General features: G+C 38.2%; 1 protein-coding gene and 1 long non-coding RNA gene across 5 annotated transcripts in view; one reads left to right on the forward strand and one right to left on the reverse strand.

Moving 5' to 3' along the window:
- LOC102694839 (protein CutA homolog) lies at positions 1-16404 on the forward strand. The gene is made up of 6 exons (XM_006640671.3): positions 1-508; positions 3038-3186; positions 12778-12837; positions 13549-13594; positions 14099-14148; positions 15214-16404. Exons 1-6 carry the CDS (start codon positions 404-406, stop codon positions 15314-15316), a joined length of 513 nt encoding a protein of 170 aa, XP_006640734.2. The 5' UTR covers positions 1-403; the 3' UTR covers positions 15317-16404.
- LOC107079859 (uncharacterized) overlaps positions 14270-24521 on the reverse strand; it is a 23336-nt gene continuing 13084 nt past the window's right edge. For all 4 annotated transcript variants that reach the window (XR_001480767.2, XR_011183502.1, XR_001480765.2 and 1 more), the window contains one exon: positions 14270-15345. This is a non-coding gene — a long non-coding RNA (uncharacterized lncRNA). The remainder of the gene's footprint in view (positions 15346-24521) is intronic.

The raw sequence follows: 24521 nt of genomic DNA on the forward strand, positions 1-24521 counted from the left end.
GCAGCCTTTGCAGAAGCCATTCTGGTATTTTAATGCCCCCACGGGGCCCAGGTGCGGTTTATGCCACATGTCATCAGACGTAACAGGCTGTTATACAATGGATTCATCAAATATACAGTACTCCACCTTTCCACACTACAACCTCTCCATTCCAGACACTCTTGTGGCACTCTTCCGGCTCAGTTAGTGAAACCAGATCTGAACATCCAGGAACAACACGCCGCGAACACTTGACGGATTGGTCGAAGTGGAATAATAATCTGTGAAGCAAAACATTTGCTGGCGGAAACGTTTTATAGTCAATATCGTGCACAGGTTGGGACAGCATCAACAGCTCGTAGCACTTCCGTGACTTCTTCAAAGGCTTCAGTCAGGAGCTCAACTTCCTACGGAGAGGTGTGCGATGATACTCATTCCTAAATGCAAAATGGATTGGTTCTTTCAGCGACTCCACAGAGAATATATCTCTCAGCCCTTCTACCGTTCGGGATTTGTAATGTTTTCCCTGGTAAGATTGTGTATTTCTTATCAGTATACGATATTCTTTGCAAATCAAGTGTGAACCAATAATAACTACACCTTAAAAAAAGTTTTTCTTTTTCTTTTTTGAGCTGCAGTAGTCAAAAATAGCTCTCATAAAGGAGAGCTAGAACGATGAATAATACTTAAATATGCAACAGAACACTTTTCCCCCTGCGCTAAAACGAGTTATTTACCTACCTGAGAACAGTATTGCATTTTCATGAACTTTGGACGTGAGTATGTCTCTGACGGGGTTTTTTCACGTTCTAAAATTTCCTGAACAATGATTTACCTCACCGTGGTCTAATTAAAAGTCATTTGTACAATTAAATTATTTAGTCTTTCTCTGCAGATTGTAATTTGCTGATTAGAAGCGCTTAATAAAACGAGTTTCCCTTGCCACACAGCCACATTACCTTAGTCTGCCATTTAGGTTATGAATTTCATAACATACAAGCTTTATGAATAATGAACAAAAGTCCCAGATGGTTTAGCCCCATATCTGATTAAAAACGGGTAATACTAACGAGAGGATTATTCATCCTGATTTTTTTCGTTATATTTTGCTGCTATTAACCGCATTTGGAAGACGTGACAATATTGCAGATAACTAATCCCTGAAATAGCGGGCATGTAGATCATCTCAACGGGGCATTGTTGCTGCCCTGATATACAGAAACCATAATTTTACATACAGTACGTTGACTGTTTGCAACAGCTCTTAGCCTACGTTTTGTTGTATTGAGCCTACGAAATCACCTTACTGAACTTTCAAGGCAGGACATTTAGTCTTGGTTTAGAGTTCGTGTCATGTGTTACAGCCTAACATCTGCCTTGAAGCGCTTTCCCGGATACACTATAGAGAAAACCACTGTGGCAACATAATAAAAATGTTTTGCCAAATTAACAATAACATATCATAGTTCTAACACTTTACAATTACTGTTTATTTTAATAGATTATTAAATATTGTTGATTTTGAAAATGTCATTAAAGGTGGCTAGAGAACAGTTAAACACAAGAGATATAAACTGGATTATTTGTGTAACAGAATTCCTGGAGGTGTTTGTTTTTTCCTCTCTTTTTGCACAGCCACCTTTGACTTTCATGGTGGTTGGAGTTTTTAATTAAGCCTCATTATGTGTAACCTGTCTTCCACAGCCCGGAAATATGTATCCTAGTAAGAGACCTTTCCCAGCCTAAGGTTTCATTGCCTGTTTGCAGTAAATGTGGCAGAGGAATTTTGAATGCTGGGGTGTAAATACAGTACCTTCTCTAATGCATCATGCATCACTTTGGTAACATTCTTTTATCCTCTGCTTGGGTCTCAATATGGTTTTGAGCTGAACTTTGAATCACACTTAGTCAAAAATTAGTAAGTGTCAGCCTCACAGTGAGCTAGTTGGTGTCATTAATGATTTGCAGAGCAAGAGCAACAGCAAGAATTGTTGTGCTTTGCTAAGTGGGTACTTCAATCGAAACTGTGTTAGTAATAATTATGTCTTATGTCTTCATTAGGAATTTATAATAAAAATAATAATTAATAATAATTGCTTACACTTATTTAGCACTTTTCTGGACACTCCACTCAAAGCGCTTTACAGGTAATGGGGACTCCCCTCCACCACCACCAATGTGCAGCCCCACCTGGATGATAGGACAGCAGCCATAGTGCACCAGTACTCTCACCCCACACCAACTATCAGTGGGGAGGAGAACAGTGCAATCAAGCCAGTTCAGAGATGGGGATTATTAGGAGGCCATGATTGGTAAAGGCCAATGGGAAATTTTGCCAAGATGCCAGAGTAACACCCCTACTATTTTCTAGAAACGCCCTGAAAGTCAGGACCTCAGTTTTACATCTCATCTGAAGGACAGCGCCTTTTTATAGTATAGTGTTCCCATCACTATACTGGGACTGTAGGACCCACACAGACCGCAGGGTGAGCACCTCTTACAGCAACAAACTTAGCTTTTCCCAGGAGGCCTCCCATCCAGGTACTGACTAGGCTCACACCTGGTGAGCTTCAGTGGGTTACCAGGTGTGAGTTGCAGGCTGATATGGCTGCTGGCATATCCAAAGACGCAATGCAAAATCTTTCTTATGCCATCTGTCCAAAGTCCTGCATTTATTAAAAACATGTTTATGAAGAACACTAAAATTGTCATAAAGACAGAACTATTTTGCTAAATGTGGTCCTCTCATTGACAGTGGTGTATCGATTATCTGAATCTAACCAAGGTGTTTGTTCGGTTTGAAAGACCAAGGTTCTTTGACCAAAATGGAAGAGCCTTTACAAACACTCAATGGAAAGAGTGATTCAAGGCATGCCCAAACCAGGGAAATCGCATGGGACTGAGGTTGAACATCAGCAGAACATGCTAATCAAGTGCTTCTAGGGCTGAGATGCAAAGACTTCATTTTTCTTTACTAATTCAGTACTGTGGAACATATGAACAGTGATATACCACAGCTGATGAAAGTATAGTGATATTCTTTTGTTTGTTTTCTCAGGCAATGCTGGTTTCCCTACTGGTCTTCCCAGTCTTAAAGAGCCTGAGTCTGCAGTTACATTCTGCAATTACCGGAAGCTATGTTTCAGGATACCATTCTATGGCCTTGATCAACTGCCCCAATGAACAGGTTGCTAAGGACATTGCCAGGTACATTATTTAATCTACTGTAATGTAAACTCCTTATGGATAACACAAAACCAGGACAAAACTAAATAAGGTGTGACCATTTCTGAATAAGTTTTCGTTTTTTTTAATTTAAATGGAATGTTTTATATTTTATGGGGACATGCTAAGCCTTTCAGTGATTGTGTAAGTTGAGTATTTGTTAGATTTCATTTTGATGTAACTTCAGTGGATCGTGTGTCAAACAGAGGTCAGGTCAGGCATGGCACTGAAGGGACAGCCCATTACAATGCATTCGGAGACTCCCACATTGAAGAGAAACTGAAACATTGGATGTTTTTGACGTCTGCGAATAGATAACAACAAATTTGGTTTCCTTTCCAGGCTCAGCCTGTGCCAGTAATTGTTCCATGAGATTTTAAAAGCATTCACATCTCCCACATCATTAAGTCTCTATTACCAGCTGTTTAACATGCAGTGGTGTCATAATGTGCTATTTTTGAGCATTTTGAACACTGCCTGATTAACACAGATGACGAAAAATGTGCATGTTTTATGAGAGATTTTTCAACCACTCAAGCTGTTCCCATTTGCTTTACATTTGTTTACTAAAAATGATTCCCTTTCTTTTGGTTAAGAAACTCTGTCTGCATTGCAGCCATGAGGCAAAGCACAATATGTTCACATTAAATATGTCAATCTGCTGCTGACACAGGGCCAGGGGACCATGTGACTCCAGAATAGGTGTTAGTTAATCTTGCCAAAATTCAGACCGTGTGAAGAAGCCCTAAGAGGCGTTGTTGCTGTGATATGCTGCAGCTGTAATCAATAATGGAGATTGGCTGACCTGCTGTGATACAATATTTACATATTTTCAGATATTTACAATATTTTCATACAATATTTTCATAGGAGCTTGTGAACGTGACTCTTACACACAGTTCCCAGGAAACCCTGAAACCGTGGAACAGGATAAACTATGACCCACTGAGAAATCATGGCAAAGCAAGCACTGCAAATAAAGTTGGGAGACATTCCTTGATATACTGCAAAATTACTATTTACATTTACTATGAAACACATATGAATGACTATTCATATTTAATATGATTAATTAGCAAGCCAAATGTGCTTTTGCGAAGCAGGCTTAATTGACTATGCTGTGTGTGAGACAGCAGTTTAGGTGCTAAGTGTGACAGCTATTGCTACACATATACTGCACTGTACTCTTCTTAGACTTTTTCACAATTTAGTGTACCAACTGTGGAAAATGAGAAATGAGGCCACAGGAAAATTGCTAAATAAACTCTCTTCATGTGGATAAGCAGAATTTGCAAAGCTGTGTCTACGCACAAGTTCCAAGGGCGTGAACATTTTCTACACTGTGACCTGCCCTTGTTTTCCTGTTTCCCTCAAAATAAAATTCACTCAATTGTCCCTCAAGTGTATTTAAACATCAAATCTTCATCTGATATTAGAATTTCCTCCAGGGGCTGGTCCTGATACACATTGCAACAATAATGAATTGAAAGCATATCTGCCAAGACCCATGCTGTTTACTGTAGGTTGCTGTAATGTTTCTAAAGAGTAACTGCATTTCGGTTCAGGGAAATAGTTTTGGGTTTGATTTTTGAGGGGTGCTGAGACTGGGTTAGCTGTCCAAGGTTAATCTGCTATGTATACGATGTTTATTCGTTTTTACAGTGTAGTTATCAAACAGAGCAAACCCTAAACTTGGCATTTTACCAAGCCTATTCATTTTCTGTTACCCAGTGACTTTAAGAGCAAACCACAAGGGCTGGAGAGAGACAGAGCTTTAGTGTGAGACTCTGGAAAATGTTTGGCCTATGTAACACTGAATCTGTATTTAAAAAAATGTAGGAGGAAGTGAAACTATTAACAAATTCATTCTCTTATGAATATCTTACTATACTCTTGCCTTGCTGCAGCTTTTTTAATTTTACAGATAGAAGAGTAAGACAAGTAGTTTCAGTTACTTGTTTTTCTATCGGCAATATCAAAAGCCTGTTTGCCATCTTTTTAAGTATTAAATGTTTTGCCTGTAACAGCCCTGTTACAAGTGGTTAATTTGTTAAGAAAGCATTTTAAATGTGATTCAACAATTTTTCTTGCTTGTATATGGTTGGAAGCAAAATGCATGTAAAATCAGAATAACTACAGTATAAGACACAGTTTTCCCAACCACTACTTTCAATTGAATAATTTACTATTAAATGTGCTTTCTTGCACCTGTTCTGCTTTTCTGAAACCTCTAAGATGCTTTAGGGACATATTTGCATATATCTGTAGGAACTGAAATTTATTTATTTTTTTATCTGGGCAGTATTCACTCAATCCGAGAATCACACATAGCAAAACGTATAAATGCCAGATCATAGCAGGCCTTAATATAGCGCTCTTACTTAATAAGCACAAGAAAAGCATTGTTTTCTGAGTTTTTTATGAAGAAATAATCTTGCAGTTCAATATGTTGAACTACCAATTCAGTTTAAAGCAGAGAAAATAAGGAATAGTGAAGACTCTACCACAGAAAAGAGCAGCTGTACTACCCTAAACAGACTGAATCATTATACCAGCATCCCAGATGCGCCTCTGCAATTCATAGCAGAGATTTCAGTGTCATACAGCACAACTAATGAGGCCCTGGAAGAGCCAGGCTGCTAAATTCCTTTTTCACTGAAAGAAAAGGTCATTTCAGAAACTCTGCTATTCATCCTTTTAAATTGGCTGCCAAGAAAACTTGTTCGTCATGCAGCAAGAATACTTAACAATAATAAATCCTTGTTAAATAAATCCTTTAATCCTTGTTTAAACTGAAAACTAAACTTATGGCCTTGCATACAATTGACCGGGAGTATCAGGTTTTTTTTCCCTCATAATTTGTGGGAGCACTTTGTAATTCAAGTTAATTCCAGAGATTATGGCAAAATATCACAGAACAGACTGAAGCAATGTTAGTATAATGGTGGTCTGCACTGTCATTTCCTTATCAACCTTGTAATTTTCCACATGGCTGGGAAGGGTCAACTACAGTACCTTTAGCAACACTTAGAGATTACTATTATCTTCAGATGGCTCCACAGCCGAAATGTTGTGTTTCCTTAATTTTCAGCATGGAATAATCCCGTTACCTGTTCCTTATCTTCATTACATCTGACTACAACTTCTTCAGTAGTTGGGTTAGGTCCTAATGAATGTGATAGAGGAACAACATATGTGAGGCTTATTTGGCTAGACTCACTTAGCTGGGAGAATGGCAGCTTGACAGTGAGGAAAGACTGCCAAAGCCCCCCTCACTATTGCCAGGACTGAGCTAGGGAGCTGCTTCAAGAGTGTAAATGGAGTGGTGGGAGTTGCGGTGGAGATTTGCAAAGGGAAGTGCTGGGTGTGAGATTGATATACAAGCAGAAGTGGGTGAGATTGGAAAGCACTTTCCTCTTGAATATCCAATACAAACACCATATACCAGCAAATGTGCAGTAATTGCACGAAAATGCACTTTCGAAACTACGTCATAAGAGATAAGATAAAATAAGCTTACTTTATTAGCCATATACAATTTCTCGCATTAGGAATTTATAATAAAAATAATAATTAATAATAATTGCTTACACTTATATAGCGCTTTTCTGGACACTCCACTCAAAGCGCTTTACAGGTAATGGGGTCTCCCCTCCACCACCTCCAATGTGCAGCATCCACCTGGATGATGCGACGGCAGCCATAGTGCGCCAGAACGCTCACCACACATCACCACAATTTGTATTTTGGCATACCCCAACTTGCTCTCCATGAGAGACACAGACTGGGAGAGGAGCTTGGGGTCAGAGCGCAGGGTCAGCCATTTATACGGCGCCCCTGGAGCAGTTGGGGTTAAGGGCCTTGCTCAGGGGCCCAACGGAGTAGGATTCCTTTGCTGGCCGCGGGATTTGAACCTTAGCCACAGAGCCAGCGCTCTCCATAAACTTAATTGGGCAGTTTAAGTACTTAGTCCTGTTTAAGGCATCAGAAAATGAGATTAGAAAAGGCTCTGCAATCAGAAAGTTACTCATAATAATGCATTGAATGTATTTAAATATTCTTTGTCAGGGTTATCCAACATTCATAAGTAAGGAAATAGTCTCTTTTCTATTTTTATTTCAAATTCTACTTTATTTTGAAGTTGAATCTTTTTGCAACTAGAAACAGGCTAGTTGGTTGAGTTGTACTCTGATAAAATGTCAGCAAAAGCTCAGTTCAGATTACAGATTTGAAGTGCTGCTGAACTGCTGTGTGTGATATGTGGTGAATGACAGGAAGATAATGCTTGGGCTGATTGAGTATAAACAGGACCTTCAGGATAGGACTGGACTTTTTTTTAATGTGATTGCATTCACTTTATTTTCACATGTGCATATCCGACCATATTCAGTCAGGAAAATTTGGAATTGCCATTCAATCTTAAACAGCTGGTCTCCGAGACAAGAAAGAATATGAGCACCAAGCGAAAATGGACTTGTTACAGAGAATGGTACCACTGGCACAAATCAAATCTAGGACGCTGTAGGGATGAGGCAGGGGTAGTGACTGCCAAATCAGTGTACAGCCTCATCGGATTCACAGAGCTTTCTAACTGGAATGGGCTCGGTAGCACTGGAACAGCGAATGATAGCAGGTTTTTTCTCACCCACCTCTGCTGTCAATTGACAGTTTTGAAAAAGAAATGGAGTTTTGTAGGAAAGTTTGGAGGGGATGATAGCAGCAAAGTTCTCTTTCATCTCAGCTATAGTGATTGTACTCGTAATCATCCCTTAATTTCCACACCTATGAATCCGATACGCTGGATAGACCAGATCTTCCCATGCTTAAACTCAAAATAAACATTCCCAAAACTCTATTTGTTCCTGGGCATTGCTTTTCTTTGTTTAGTGATTTTAAATTGTGATGCCTGCATACAGTGGATCCTAGCTGCCCATTTTTTTTTCCCAAACAGCAGGTTTCTTGTGAGATAACGCTCATCTTAGCCTGTGATTAACATGCACCTTGTCGTATGAGAATGGGTTGTGACTGAGGCCCGGCTGATCTGAAAACTTAAGCTTGCAGAGCCACAGAGAGGGTTGTCAAAGTTCAACACAAAATAAAATGATAAGCCCTTTATTGATAGCCCAGTAGAACTCACTGACATGGCTGAATGAGAGGCTTAACAGTACCAGGTGGTAATATGCCTCCTCCAAGAGCAGATTTAAAATTAAATCTGCTGAATTTAAAGGTTTTAGGGAGCTGTCATTGTTTGTGTGGGCATTGCTCTATGTGAGTTGCACAGTCTGTACATTTCATTGAGCAGGATAAGATCATGAGTTATTAATGGTGGATACATGTTGTCAACTAAATAGTTCCTGAATAGAGCAGAAACTAAATGAAGCTAAGAGAAGTAATAGTTAAAGACGGGAAACTCACATTGTTCTTGAGCAGCCAGTACACCATTTAATTAACTGATAAACACACATATTCAATGGAGAGCCCAGAAAAAGATTTTAAAAGTTACCTCCACCTAACGCTCTCTTGCTCAACTTGCGTTTTGCAGCTTTGCCCTCCAGGTGGCCAAACACATGTACGCAGTATTACTGTGTTATTTTCAGAATAGGTCGGTACTATGAGGTAACACTCTTGTGTGCGACTTTTACGTTTAGAAATAGCTGAGTGCTCAGGCTTTCCTGAATTATCCGTCCATTTTCTAACTGCTTCGTCTAATTCAAGATTGCATGGGAGCCTGGCAAATAAAGCACCCAAAGCAGGACAGCACTATAGATGGAAACAAATTAAGTACAAATACACTGTTTAATCAAATCTAGAGTTTTAGGTTTAAAAAAAGTGTGTAATTATATGTATATTCTTAATTGTACTGCAAACTTACATTACATACATAACTCTCTTTCATTCTATAGTTATGATATATAGCCAGCAGCCATATCACCCTGCAACTTACAACAGGCAACCCACTGGAGCCCAGCAGACGTGAGCCTGGTCAGTAGCTGGATGGGAGACTCCTCGGAAAACACTAAGGTTGCTGCTGGAAGAGGTGTTAGTTGGTCCAGCAGGGGGCGCTCACCCTGCGGTCTGTGTGGGTCCTAATGCCCCAGTAAAGTGACAGGGACACTAGACTACATAAAGGTGCCGTCCTTCAGATGAGATGTAAAACCGAGGTCCTGACGATCTGTGGTCATTTAAAATCCCAGGGCGTTTCTCGAAAAGAGTAGGGGTGTAACCCCAGCGTCCTGGCCAAATTTCCCATTGGCCTTTACCAATCATGGCCTAATAATCTCCATCTATAAATTGGATACATCAATCTGTTCTCCTCCCCACTGATAGATGATGTGTGGTGAGCGTTCTGGCGCACTATGGCTGCCGTCACATCATCCAGGTGGATGCTGCACATTGGTGGTGGTGGAGGGGAGTCCCCCATTAGCTGTAAAGGGCTTTGAGTGGAGTGTCCAGAAAAGCGCTATATAAGACCGTGTGTTTCGGGGTTTCTTTTGTAGTCAAATTAGCTTTCCCTCACTGTCCTAGCCAGCTCCATTTTTGTTTGTTATTTTCTTTCCTTTGGCACCACTCTAGTTCCTTACCCTTATCACCCTTCCTAGTCCCTCACCAAAACCCCCCTGCTTCCAAAAGAATTATCCTAAATGTTACACCCCTTTTCCTCTAGACACTTGGGGTCGTAACAAAGTGTAAGCAATTATTATTATTATTATTATTATTATTATTATTATTTACAGTCATGCTTTAAAGTTTGTGAACCCTTTAAGGTGGTCACTAGTTTAGAAATTTTGAGATATTATATGAATCTGAACTCTTAATAACTATATAAAATGAATATCCAAAATAAAGACTACCCACACATAAAAACGGATTTGAACTAATAGATTATTAGACTGTGATATTTAACAAATCACCAGATATTCTTGTGTGCAAAAGTAAATGAATACTTGAAAAGGAAAAGTTATTTCAGTCAATAACTTGTGGCACCTCCTTTAGCAGCTATAACTACACAGTCGCCTCCTATAACCAATCATCAGTCTCTGACATCTTGCTTTTCCCACTCCTCCTTACAAAACCCCGCCAGCTCTGTGAGGTTTGAAGGATGTCTTGCATGAACAGTCCTCTTCAGGTCCTGCCACAGCATTTCAATAGGATTCAGGTCAGGCCTTTGGCTTGGCCATTCCAGGACACAGACCCTCTTCTTCCTAAGCCATTCTTTAGTGGACTTGAATGTTTAGGATCCGTGTCTTGTTGAAACATCCATTTTGTGCCCAGCTTGGGTTTTCAAACTGATGGCCCGACATTCTTCTCAGGAATTCTTTGATATTTCTCAGAAATCATGATTCCCTCAATGATGTCAAGATGCCCGGGGCCAGAGTACAAAAAAAACAGCCCCATACAAGGACACCCCCACCATCATGCTTGACAGCAGGGATAAGATTTTGCTGGTAGTAGGCCGTGTTGGCTCTTCGCCAAACATGGGCCCTCTTGTTGTGCCCAAATAGTTCAATTTTGGATTAATCTGTCCAGAGAACAGATTTCCAGGACTCTTCAGGCTTGTCCAGGTGGTCTCTGGCAAGCTTCAAGCTTTGTTCTTTTTTGACAGAAGAGGCTTCTTCCTGGTGACCCTTCCATAGATGGCACTTGTGTCCAGGGCTCTTTTTATTGTTGATCTATGCACCACTACTCCAGAGGTGCCCAGGGAGGCTTGTAGATCTCTGGATGTTATTTTAGAATTACCTTATACCTCTTTTATTATTCTCCTTGTGGCCCTGGGTGAAATGTTTGGAGGGCGTCCACTTCCTGACAGGGCTGCCGTTTTAAATGCCCTCCACTTGTATACTATTTGCCTAACGGTGGATTTACGAAGTCCGAATCTTGTTGCAATGGCTTTATTACCTTGTCCAGATTGATGAGCATCCACTTCTTTTTTCCTCAGTTCTGCTGATGTTTTTTTAGTTCGAGGTTTTAGTTCCAATTGGTGAATAATTATACTTTATTTTATTAGGAAGTGACAAATTCTGATTACATATATGGTTTGTGGTTAAAAAAAAAAAAAAACAATTCAAATTATGCGATGGGCTCACAAACTTTCAAGCATGACCGTATCTGAAGTTTAAAGAACTGACCTACTTCAATGATTTCAAGACTTTGGTAAAGGTTAAGAGCCACTGCTTTAAAAGGACATTATAGTGTAAGTAAATTTTTAAAAATACATTTCATCAAGAGAAAAAGCTGTTGTTTTTACATTTTCCACAACCAGTATAGCATACTGTTTAGTGCGTATACACAGGTACAGTACGATAGACACTGTATAAGGAAAGATTATTTTTCAGACATGGCTGTGAATGAGATCTGAAGAAATTTCCGGAAATGGGTGGATGACATGCTTGGGTCAATAAGTTGTTAGTAGAGCCACAGTACAATGAGCTTGATAGGTTGAATGGTTCCCTCTCTTTTCTTTTTTATCTATGTTCACATAAACTTAGGCATGGATATATGCGTGCACAGAATCTCTATTTTGCATGACTACTGCACAAAAGAGTACTATGAACTGGAGCTTTTTTCCTGCTCACTGCAGTGACTACATATAATAAAGCCTGTGTTGTGGTTTGTTTGGTCTTATTTGTTTGTGTTGCGCATAATATTGTATATTCAAATCTGTAGCACTGATCCAAGCAGACCGAAGTGATTGTATTCAGTAATAAACAAATGCAAATCAACATTTGCTTGATCCTATGCTCCTACTAATGCATGGCGTCAGTTGGGGATGAGTCACCGGTTTAATGAGGTAAATAAAGTACTTTGTGAGCTTCGGATAAGAAATAAAAAGTGAATAATTTAATGAATGAAGTCAATTATATTAAAATTATATACCATATTAGGTCAATTGTGTTGACTCTGTTTGCACAAAGGACGCTGATGCGTGGGAATCAGTCCAAAGTTAGATAAAATGTCAATTAGTAGTCTAAAGGGCTAAAGGCTAACAATACCTCTGGGGTTGAACAGACGACACTTGATACCAGTTTTAACACCTGATACCCAAACATCAAAACAGAAATGCATTAACAGAGGACTGAGTTCTTGGAACAAACAGCTCAGCCTTACCATTTAAACAGATAACACTGGATCCTGTAAGAAGCAAGATCGGTAAGCTCCTAGCAATAGTTCTCTTCTCATTTCAACTTTTATGTCCTTATGAAAAATAAATGCATCAAAAACATTGCCATAACACTTTCTTTTTGTAACATGTTGTTACAAATACCAGTGACGTATTGTTTTTTTCCCCAAACAGCAGTGTAATACAGTATTGAGCAACACAAGTGGGATAAATGTTTTCTAAAAGTCCTTACCTATAAGAGTTTTGCTTATGTAACATACAGTATAATTTAGGACTTAGCTGATACGTTGAATGTTCACAAATACTAGCAGATAAATGCGTTTGATACTCATACCTGTGTCTTCAGTAAAAACTATGGAAAAAATAATAATTCTGTATGATGGATGATTCCTTTTTTCGATGTCAAAGAAATCATGTGCAGATGACAAGTGCTCACTTGACTTCTTCTCTCCTAGAGCGATCATGGAGAAGAGACTTGTTGCCTGTGTGAACATTCTGCCAAAAAGCTCTTCCATGTAAGTGAAGCATTGGTTCTGTGATAAGGTTTAGCAATCGGCTATAGAGCCTTAATACTACAGTGAGACTAGTGCAGGAGCCTCTTGAATTCAAGGAGATCATATGACTGCCACAATAAGAATTATTTCCTGTCGTTTAAAGACTCACCCAATTAAAGTATAATATGGGATAATGGGAAACAGGTTTTACAGGGCAGAATAGTTGGGAAAATGATAAATTACTTCAATTTAGTGAGACTAGACTTTGCAGGCCTATAGAGGAATTCATCCTGGACGCCCCTACTCTTATGAACCGTGTAATGGGTTCTTTAATGATCAAAAAGTCAGAACCTTGATGTAACATCTAAGACAAAGGACATTACTTGCTACAGCAGAGTGGCCAGTGTCCCCATACCTTTTGGAAATGCTGGTGCAGAGAGAAGAGTGCAACATACTGGCGCCTCCCATCTAAGGGAGGTCTCCCATCTGAGTTCTCACCAAGCCCAGCCATGCTCACTTTCTGAGAACTGACAAAACGGTAACTCTGCAATCAATCAAATCTTTAGCCCTTTGAACTTGCGAGGCGTGTGTGAACATGTTTACCCTAGTGTTAGGGTCCTGCCGGGTGATGAAAACCTGGGCCGTCAGGAATTCCCAACAAAGCAGAGAAGATGGAAGCTGACTCTTTTGATCTGAGGTGATCTCACGAACAACTTAATTTTTCCTTTGTAGGTACTACTGGAAAGGTGAAATTGAAGACACAACTGAAATTTTGGTGGTATGCTTTAAAATAATCATTAGAACCCTAAGATACATTCTTTTTTCTAACTAATTTTAAAAGCAAGAAAATTAGACTGTGAAATATGAAGGCGTGTTATGGATGGAGTATGCTTGATTTGTAGAAATGCAGAGAGAACGCAGCCATTTCTGTTATAACAAGTTGTACTCCTGTAAAATCCAGCATTTTAGAAAATCACGTTATAGAAACCATTGATTCAATGGGAGCTAAGTTCTAAGGAGGTAGAGAGTTCTGATTCACAATAATGATGGTATTTTCTCTATAAAAATTAGTTTGAATGTATTACTTATTCACAATGTGTGTGTTTTTTATGATAATTAAACAGAAAACAGTGAAACAAATCACATTACAGCAAAAATTATTATATAAAGATCTGTACACTAATATGATGGATATGTATTATTTATTGTCGTGTTTTATTAAAGCAAAGGTTTTATCACAGCTAAATTTTGAAAGTAAATTTTTCTTTTTTGTTTTCTCTAGCTTGCAAGGACAAGGACGTCCAAAATTCCAAAGCTCACTGAATATGTAAGGTGAGTTATACCAGTGGAATAGTTGGTAATGTATTAAATGTACAAAAAATAGAATAGATGTTGTCCCACTCTGTCCAGTTACACTTGAAATCAATTACAGTAGTGAAAAATGACATTACTATTTTGAACAAAAAAGCAAGCCAATGATATTTTAATATTAGCATGTATGACCTAACAAGCATTATATAAAAATTCCCTTAGATGCTAGGAAATAAATGTGACACTATATAGTCTTGTTGTTTTCAAATCTCAAATGGGCTTTATGAATCCAATGGACTTGGCAGTACACTGTTCAGTTCTTTCAAGCTGTGAAATATATAAAAATTGGATTACAGTCACGGATGTATATTTCAACATTTCGCTGCTGTAATGAGTAAATTACGGTGTTTTTAACGAATGAGCTAATTGGATGTTCAGTAAGCTTAAATGAGATATCACAATCAATAAGTACAATGGAATAAATACAGTACCAGTAATCTACACTTAATAAACTACTGAATACAATTGTTTGGGTTGATAAACATACATTTAAAATCTGCGATACGGACGTCCTGATGCAGCATTGAACATACCATGCACATTCCTATTATTACTAAAGGAGAAGCTCAGTGTTTAGCTTTTGTGAAGGCCATCAGTCACTTTCTTATGCTCAAAAGCACCTAAAAACACCATGTAAACTGGAGGAAGAATTGTCTTACAGGATTTCTGTTTGCAGAAGATGATTTACCATACCAAGTCAAACCCCAGAATAACACCCATTCCTGTTGGCTTTTCCCATTAACCCTTGACTTGTGTGCATTATACTGTAGGTGTATCCTGGGTGTGTAAGTTTTGTTTTCCCATGTACTGTGGCACCCTTAGAGCAGCAGACAGCCCACAGGATCCGTTTTCTTTGTACCTTAAATTTCCCATACTTTCCTGTCACATGTTCTCACTGAGTCTAAAATATAGTGTCTGTAAGTGAGATTCTGAAAACCTACCAAGTTCCCGAATACATTCAATTTATGCAATGATGTCTGGATCTCCTAAAGCTCTAAGGTGTGAGACAATATTACTTTTTTCCAGATCAATCCATCCTTTTGAAGTTCCTGAAATCCTGAGCTTTCCAGTTGATCAAGGCAATCCTTTCTTCATGAGGTGGATTGACGATGCTGTACTGGACGACTGAGTTGGCAGATTTCTTTCCCATTACAAGACCTGAGTGTGAGAAGGAATTAAAGGATTAAACAGGGATTTTACTGTTTATCTGATCATCAGAATTGAAATCTCTGAGCATTCCTTGTCAGAGAAATGAATGACATCACAGTGATGTATTGTTTTGTAGCTTCTAAACATTTTATCTGATTAGCTGTTGCAGTTTCATTTTAATGAAACTTAAAGTCAGCAGTTTTTTTCCTCTCTCCCATTTGGGAGTAACCAGATTCTAACTGAGTTGGTTCATCACTGCAAGCTATGGAGAAGAAGATGGTACAGTACAGACCCTCTGAGACAATCAGTTGTCAGTCAATTTGATTTTGATTCACACTGTGAAACTAGTGTCCATGAGAGAGTTAAAGTATCAGAAGATTTAGCTTTCAATTAAAAAACTGCTGCAAAACTGGCTAAATTCCACTCTTCAACAGTGATTCTCTGCCGGGTCTTTTTTTAGGAATTTCTGGTCACAATCACTGGTGAGTTTAAATCTCAGATGAGATGCTGTTTTACTCTCGAGAAAACCTCACAAAACTGATCTATTAAATGGTTCACTGCATAAATGCATTTGCAGGTCAACAATACAAATAAGAATTTATTCTCAGCTGACTTCAGCGAGTTAAATAAAGCATTAAATAAAAATGTGCTGTCTGGACTTTATATAGAACTCAATGTGAATTAGTTTAGTGATTATCTTAAATTACAAACAAAACTGAATCTGAGTCTACTACACAAAGCTATGTAGTATTAAATTAGAATGTACTAAATTAATTTGAAATATACTTTTTATTCCTAGTTCATTTTTTTTTGTTTAGTATTGTTCGTGTTCTCTTAAGAGGATGATTTTCGAAGAATATTTGGAAGATTGTTTTTACTACAGTACATTACTTTCAGTAATTAAAAAATAACCTCCCTTGCTTTTCAAACCAGAAAATGTGTCTCCTCTAAAAGAGGCAAAAGTTGTCAGAATTCATTTAAAAATCATAAAATGTGTATTTTTTTTGTTTTCAAACTTAACAAGTGGAAATGTTTTTTAAATAAAGAAAAAAATGGGATTTAATTTTTATGGTGCACAAATTGCAGTTTCATTTTGATTTTCTACAAGGATAAACAATCTGTGTTTTATTTTTTTATTCATTTTTGTCCAAAGTCTTTTTTATTCTTTATGCTTAACATTTTGAGAAACACAGCAAACACACAATACCATTTCCTATTTTTTTGACCCACATGAAAAACTGAATTTTCTTTGATGTGGGTCAAAACTCTAATAATACATTTAATCTAATACTAGAGGCTACAGAAGCAGTTTTGTTGAAATAGATTTGAAAGTCTTTCCAAAGGTTTGTCATTAAAAATCTACACTAAATATGAAAACGTTGACCAGATACTTTGTTAAATAGGATTATATGACAATAAAACCACAAAATCAGTTTATGAAGTAAAACACTATACAAAAATATGGTGCAATCTTTCCACTTAAGCAAGACTTCAGAGTACCATGTGACATTTTGACTACTAAGGCACAAAAAACACCAGCTGCTCTAGAAACAGTTCAGAGAACCTCTTCTGCGCTGATAGGCAGAACAAACTAAACCTGTTTAATTTGCAACAGAAAATACTTCCATGGGACCTTCATGTATTTAAAAATCTGAAAGGCATTGATAAAGTCAACTCTATAAACTTCTGTTGAACCAGCTATACACAAACTAGAGGCCACAAGTAGAAACTATGAGCAAGATCTTTTAAAACTGAGTACAGAAAGCATTTCTTTGCACAAAGAGTTGCGGGAGACTGGATATCACGGATGTAGGAAAGGCAAGCCGTGGAATGACAAGGAGAGCAGTAGAGACCCTATGCTTAGCGGTAAAAGGGGCAACACAGGGGTTAGCCCAGGCTCAGGGGGGTCAGACGATGTTGGTAAAGAAACCTATGCCCTCAGGACGTGGAGGAGACAACCTGGTGCTAGGCGGGTCTCAGGAGATCCGTACCCTCAATGCTGAGACAGGAGCAGAGCAGACACAGGAAATAAATGGGCTACACAACAAGAAACATGAATAATCACAGGGAACTACGAACAGGACAGAAGTAGAGTGCCCTCTAGGTGTACAGGGCGTGACACTGGACCGTACCCTGGCAGAGTCATGAAATGACATTACTAGTGAAACAACAGATTGATGGGCCATATGGTCTTGTATTGCTTGAAATTTTTCTCATGGTCTAAAAATACACAGCAATATAAGTATAATTTTGATAATGATATATTCTTACCTCTAAAGAGTTGACGCTCTATAAAATAAACATCCACAAAGTGACTTTAATTTTGTATCGTTACGAAGGTGTAGTTACTAAGCAACAAAACGTTAAAATTCTGAATTCCATTTTTATTGTGCTAAGCTTTTGAAGAACAATTAAGATCCGTACATTGTAGGACTGAGGCATTATGTTAGTTATAGTTCCTATTAAGGAAATGTAACTCAAAGGCCAAGTGGTCATACAGTACTACAGAACAATGGTTTGAGGTTTTTTTGATATATTACAAACCTGTTGAGGTTTGTAAAATATAAAAGAAGAGAAAAGTGTGAAGACTTGAACTGTAATAAAAAGCAGTACTATGTTCAGATGTAGTTATAGTACACCTAAAAGTAGGCTTTTTCCATGTATTATTTATTTTAGCCCTGCTGTTGTGAGGTTGAGAAGATACAGAATGTCCTTATTATAGGCAAACTGCCCTGTCCATGGGAAACGGCTTAGATGGTCAATTTCCAGTCAAGGACAATCAGGCCCACAACCTTCCTCTATAACAATGATGCAGAGCCTTGGGGCTTGAGTGCCATAGGGCGTTATGGTGTATGTTCCACTTGGACAACTGAAGCAGCTGTTGGCTGCTTGAACTGAAGAACCAGAACTTGATTTCCATGTCAATTTAAACAGATACACAAGACTTGCGGGGGCAAAACATTCAGTAAGTACAAGAGGGCCTACAATCTCAGAAGGTCAAAATAAAAATTTCTCGGTTTAAAAAGTACTTGATGAAAATAAACCAGGAGCACTGCGGGTCCAAAGTATCCAAGGTCCGATGACTCACCCCCTCTTTTTCCACTCGCTAACAAACACCACTGGGTAAACCTTCTCCCTTCGAATCAGTGCACACAGCACCGAGTTTGTATCCTATATTACTTAACGTTTTTTCACAATGAAATAAAACAATACAGTGCCTCCTAAAATGAACAAATCTATAAGCCAACTGCAGCAACCAGAGTAGTTTTTATCATTCTTATTTGCTCCATGTTCTCAGTGGTCTCCTCCAGGTGCTCCATTTTCCTCCCACAGTCACAGTCCATAGACACTCTGGTAGACTAATTGTTCTGGCAAAATTGGCCCTGGTGTGTGTGTATATACGGTATGTGCCCAGTGATGGACTGATGTCCCATCCAGGGTGTACCCTGCCTTATGATCATTGCTTGCTAGGATAAACCCAGACTCGCCTACCACTCTGAATTGGATGCAGTGGTTAGAAAATGGATGGAACTTTTTGTATCTGTGGATAGTGTGGTTTTGTACAGACCGCATTTAGCTTGGCTGTCATCATTACCATAAAACCTCATGGTTTTAAAGACTTTTGCAGTATTTGTTTTTAACTCAATTACACATTCCAATTGTTCAGAACAATTGGGCTTTTTCTATTTGTTACGCATCTGACAATACTGAATGCATAAGGGGAAGAAGCCATTTGAAAATTAAAACAGTAGCATAAGTACTGGACTTTAATCTGTTTATGGTCAAAGTGTTGATCTGGATTTAACTTTAAAAAAATTAAAAAACCTTGTTCTATTTAAAAGATGTCCTCTGTTAAAGATGCTTGAATCTTGGGTCTGCATTAATTGACAGAATGAAATAATGAAACAATTGCTCGTTAACACGAGTACATTAGTTACCGATTTCCCCAAGCATATTGCGTATCAGCTCACAATATTTCACTCACCATTTCACCTACTGAGCACTACAGAAGGGCAGCAGGTACTATTCCCACACTGCAAATATACTGTACTGTAAATACAAAGACAAAACGTCTAAAACTGGAATCTAACATTCTCTTTGGTTACTAATGAGCATCATTAATCAATGCTAATGATAAATACTAGCGAATTAACAATAAATGAGCATTTGGTTAATAATGTATTAAACTGACAAATCTGCAGATAAAATAATCTGCTGACGCATTTAAATATGAGCATAACAGCCCACTGTTTGGTACTATGCTATCTCACTGGCTACAGTATCCTGAATCCATTCAGGATGGTTGCTGATCTAAGCCTTTATATTTGAGCAGTTGGTCTGAATCCAGCCCTCACTGAATCAGTGCGACAGCTGGGGTTTCAGGATCTCATCAGCTCCTGACAGGCTCAGCTAGACAATTAAAAGTGCCAGCAAAGCAACAGCATTTGTTAACAAGAAGCCACAGTAACAATTGGAATCGAAAGGGAAGAGCATGCCATAATCCAGATGGAATTGGATATCATTTCTGGCTTCATATTCATTGAGAGAACGCAGAGCAGAGCGAGTTCTCCCACTCTCCGTTTTAGAGGAACTCTGGGCAGACCTGTGCTGGAGAAATAAAAATTGCTGGTACATGCAGATCATAAACACTTAATGGGGTTTATTCCATGCTGAAAAGAGAAGAAAGAAAACACAACGTTTTGGCTGTGGAGCCTTCTTCGGGTGTGAGAAAGGCAGGGCAGATTAAATAAAACAGGAGAACAAATGCTGGGAGAGTGGAGTGGAGTCAATGCTTTAAAAAATTCTACTGAACCTAAGCATTCACCTCCAATGTCCCTTTCCATACTTCTGGTAGTTCCAAAATTGATCTCGATGAGTAATTCCAGACCCTGGATGATCCTATCGACTTAAATCCAGTATCCGAATTAAATTGGCTCACCAACAGCTAATATGCTGGAACAGATTTAATGAGCCCCACGCAAAGCTCTCCTAAAGAGAGAATCAGTGACGCCGGTATCCTGCACTGTACAGTATATCACATGGTGTGGCTGAGCCAAACCCACAGCTCTCACCTGTAAGAACAGTAGTTTGCAGAAGTTCATCCCATCATCCTCACACAAAATGAATTCAGACACATTCTGCACCTCCTACAGGCTAAAACCCCTCTTCCACAAAGCCTGTAATGTCAATCAGAGCCTGAACACGAGTTTTTTTTTACCTGGCGGTTATCTGTGATGTATATAAGCGCCTCATGTGGAGCTCAGTATTGCTGCCCCCCGTTCCTTGGATGCAGGGCAAGCACATACAGAAAACCAATTTAAACATGGTTATTATCATCCCTCTCTGTAAGTGCACAGCGGGAGGGCAAAACACAAGAAGCAACTCTATTTTAATAACACCTGTCTTCAGCTCAAACAGACAGGAGCTGTCAAGAACCCCATGGGAAAATTTCCACTTTAATCCAAACATCCTTGCAATTACCAGCCTAATAATGCATAAACCTTAGTGTAATTTAATTGGCAGTTTTTTTTCATGCAGTGTTAGGTTAGCATACATTAGACGTTAAGAGGCAGTACTATGGTATGTATTCGGTTTTTTAATAATCAGTAAATTGCAGGATTCACGTCTCTGCTTTAGAAGGCACTTCCTGCAAGTTAAAATATCATACAATTACAGCATTTTAATTTGTATGAAACAATGTTAATGGTTTCCGGGATATTGCTGCCCTCTCCTGGCGAACACACTACATGACACTTCCTATCACAACCTGGACTCGGGTTGTATTGAACATAACGGTTCTGGCCAGGCTACTACGATACTCTGCCAGAATAAAATGAGCACCATTCGACAGTACCATTCACAGTACATTTTTTGTGTCACTGAAAATAAATACTAGATTTACAATCCATATTTGTACAATTATGCAGCTACATTATTAACTAAGTGCTTTGGATAATGTTCATCCTCTAGGAGAACATAAATGTCTTGTTTACTTTTCCACACTGTTGTCATTCTGTTTCATGGGTCTGAGACTTCAAACTGCGGTTTCTCCCCCATACCAAATGGCAACCCACATTAGGACACTGACACCGCCCTGCCTGACAGTTATCTGAAAGTATCACGGCTGGAATTTGGCATTTGTCTGCCTCTACACTCTTATTTCTGCTGGAGCTGAATTGCTGAAATTGGGATTCGTTGGAGCAGGGACTACCATCTTCTAGAGCGCCACAAGATGGCGACACATTCCAGGAACATCACTATTTTACATACAACGCAGTCGATAATGACTTTCCTGTACTGTAACTAAGTCCCATCGATAGCCAAGCTTGTTTCAGAGCCATTGAATTTTAATCTGTGTTTCTGCAATATCTGGCGGGCTCTGAGACAGAGGGCAGGACAGTAATGGTGTACATGTCACATGGTGAACAGTAACTCCAGATAGGAGTCTGGGGTGATACTTTGGTAGTCATTGTTATAAACTGGATGAAGCAGGTATGCATCTTGAACAATACCTCTCCTAGTATTAGTATCTGCTACTGGGATGCGACATTCAAGTAAGATAAAATCTGTTCCTAAATCTCAAGTTAAACCATTTACATGCTGCACAGTATGTGAAAATTGCCTCTCCATTATTTTCCGTCTTGCTCAGTTTATACTGCAAGAGCATTGTATATTCAGAACGGTAAAGTGATCATTACTACTCTGTGATTATTTATTCTAATTGTGATACAGACACACATATCGCAATATAAAACTGACATACGAAAGTCAGCAAACCCTACTACTTGTAACTCTCAGGGACTTAATCTTTGGGATTCAATTCTCAAGACAAGATGTCATTTCACGTTATGAGTCAGCACACAGTCCCCATTTCTTTCACAAAGCCTAATAAACAGTGATGGATTTATTTTAAAAGTTTACTTTGCATACAGCCCTGCATTGCTACAAGTTTAGCAATAGCATAGCGATTCCTTGGGTGAAAATGAACCTGTACTATTGTGACACAACTTAAATTCCCATACAAGGAAGCCAAAGATGATGAAAATTCACAAAAAAAGTAAATGTAATGTTGAATGGAATTGACTAATCGGTAGTGAGATATTTCAAAGTTTTTGGCAGACTCTGTACTATTGTACATTATTGATTTAAGTCCCAAACCAGTACGACCAATGTTTCAAATGCATGCCATCGTTATTTTTGATTGAGAACTAACTTAATATAGTTTTCAACAATACACATGAGATTCTAAGCAAGTTAAGTGCTTAAAGGGGTTATAGAAAAGGAATATTGTTTCTGTATTAAAATATATACTGTACCGTTCATTTTTGGGATGAAATAAATCAGTATGTAGACCACCATCATCCATTAATCAATATACGTTTCAGAATAAAAAAACACTAGTGCAGATAACTGAACTTGGAACAAACATAAAAGTAAAATATTGACTTATAACTTGTAGTATATAAATACATTTTTTTAGACGACAGCAATATTTTGGTGGCTGATTTTCGTCTTCTTCAATGAACTCAGGGTGAATGAATATTTTACTATGCAAATAAAGCAGCATTTAAAGAAAGCAGGAAGCTCAGTGTCTGCTTTCAACATTGCAGTCTAAAAGAGTTAAGTAGGTTAAAAACAGTACTATACCTGTGCCTAGTGCTTTCTGAAGTTTGAGAACACAAAGAGTTATGGAGCATATAAAATGAATATTTCTTCCATGTTTCCAACCATGAACACCAATTATCACTTATGGTTCCTATAGAATAAAAGAAGTTAATCTGAGATGGCCATTTGGTTTACCAGATTGAGCACTTATTTAAGATCAGCAGTTTCAAATATAGCTCTTGGGTGTAACAACTTAACAACTGATGACTAAAGCATACACTGCCACCTGTTAAGGATTCTTTTGAAATCTGGCCCCAAATTAAAACATGTGGCAATATGAAATGTACATGCTGCAAGTCAGAAATAAAAATACCTAAAAAAAAGGAATTTATGGATGTTTTGGAAAGGGCTGAGAGGAGTCCGGTTAACTAAAGAATTTCATTGCAGTGTTCAAACAGTCACAAATGTTTAGATTTACTCAAGCTATCATAATGAAGAAAGAAAATAATGTTAAAGGCAACTGCCTGCCTATAAATTTGACTGACTGAAGTCACAAATACAGTTTTACCTGCAGTACTCTTTAGATCTAAAAATAATACCACATACTAATGAATATTTGGATCTAAATATGGGTTGTACAACAAAATTAAACTTTTTTCTATTAGGGAAAAAAATAACACTGAAGTAAGAATCACCTGTTATGTAGACGTTTATATTTCTTCTTGCTGTTAAGATTTGGGTTATAAAAAGTCCTTGATTCCTTACTGACTTTAGCTTCCAGACAGAAATACAGTTACAATGAAAGTCCTCCTGCAGTTTTTAGGTGCTGACTTGTCTGCTTATGTAAGAATGCACCAACACAGTACTGGAGGAACAAACGTGGGTTATGAAAGATAACTGGTTAAAAGAGACAATCTCAGTCATCAGATGAAACATTTTTAAATGAAACAACAAACATTTGAACTAGCCAGATGCACTCTACAGAACAAACCATGACATATAATAAATAACATGGTCTACAGCTCCCAAGACTCCACTGATTTAAATGAAAATCAAATTCCTTGAAAGACTTCCAATTCGAATGAGATTAGTCACTCAATTACTCTTTAAGAAACATGTCTTCAGAACAATTTTGTATACCTTATTACATAGTAACTGCATCATTTACAAGCTGCCCCTTTTACTAAAGGTACTGTAATTAAACTATTTATAGGAGAACAAAATCTACATGGCAAAGGCCTCACAAAGAGTAGCATCAAAACAGAAAAAAGTTGCATTTTTTTCTTGTGTTAACATAAGTGTTGCACAGCTTTTTTGTTGTAAGTGGCCCAGAAAAGAAAAAAAAATAGTGTACAATACTGAAAAGTAGACAGAGATGAATACTATTGTGGAGAAGAAACTAAAACGTAGGTGCATTTTCAGGGAAAGGCAAATTCATGCCTTACTTCCAGCAAAATAAAAAATGAATATGCTTAAAAAAATAAGTGGTGTGGCAGTCTCGATTCAGATCTTGAACAAGGACAAAAAAGCAAGAAAAAACTAAAACAAAGGTTGCATTTCAAGGCAAAGACGAAGGGGAA

This window comes from Lepisosteus oculatus, chromosome 24 (genome assembly GCF_040954835.1).
Source record: "Lepisosteus oculatus isolate fLepOcu1 chromosome 24, fLepOcu1.hap2, whole genome shotgun sequence".
In the NCBI taxonomy this organism is placed as follows: Eukaryota; Metazoa; Chordata; class Actinopteri; order Semionotiformes; family Lepisosteidae; genus Lepisosteus; species Lepisosteus oculatus.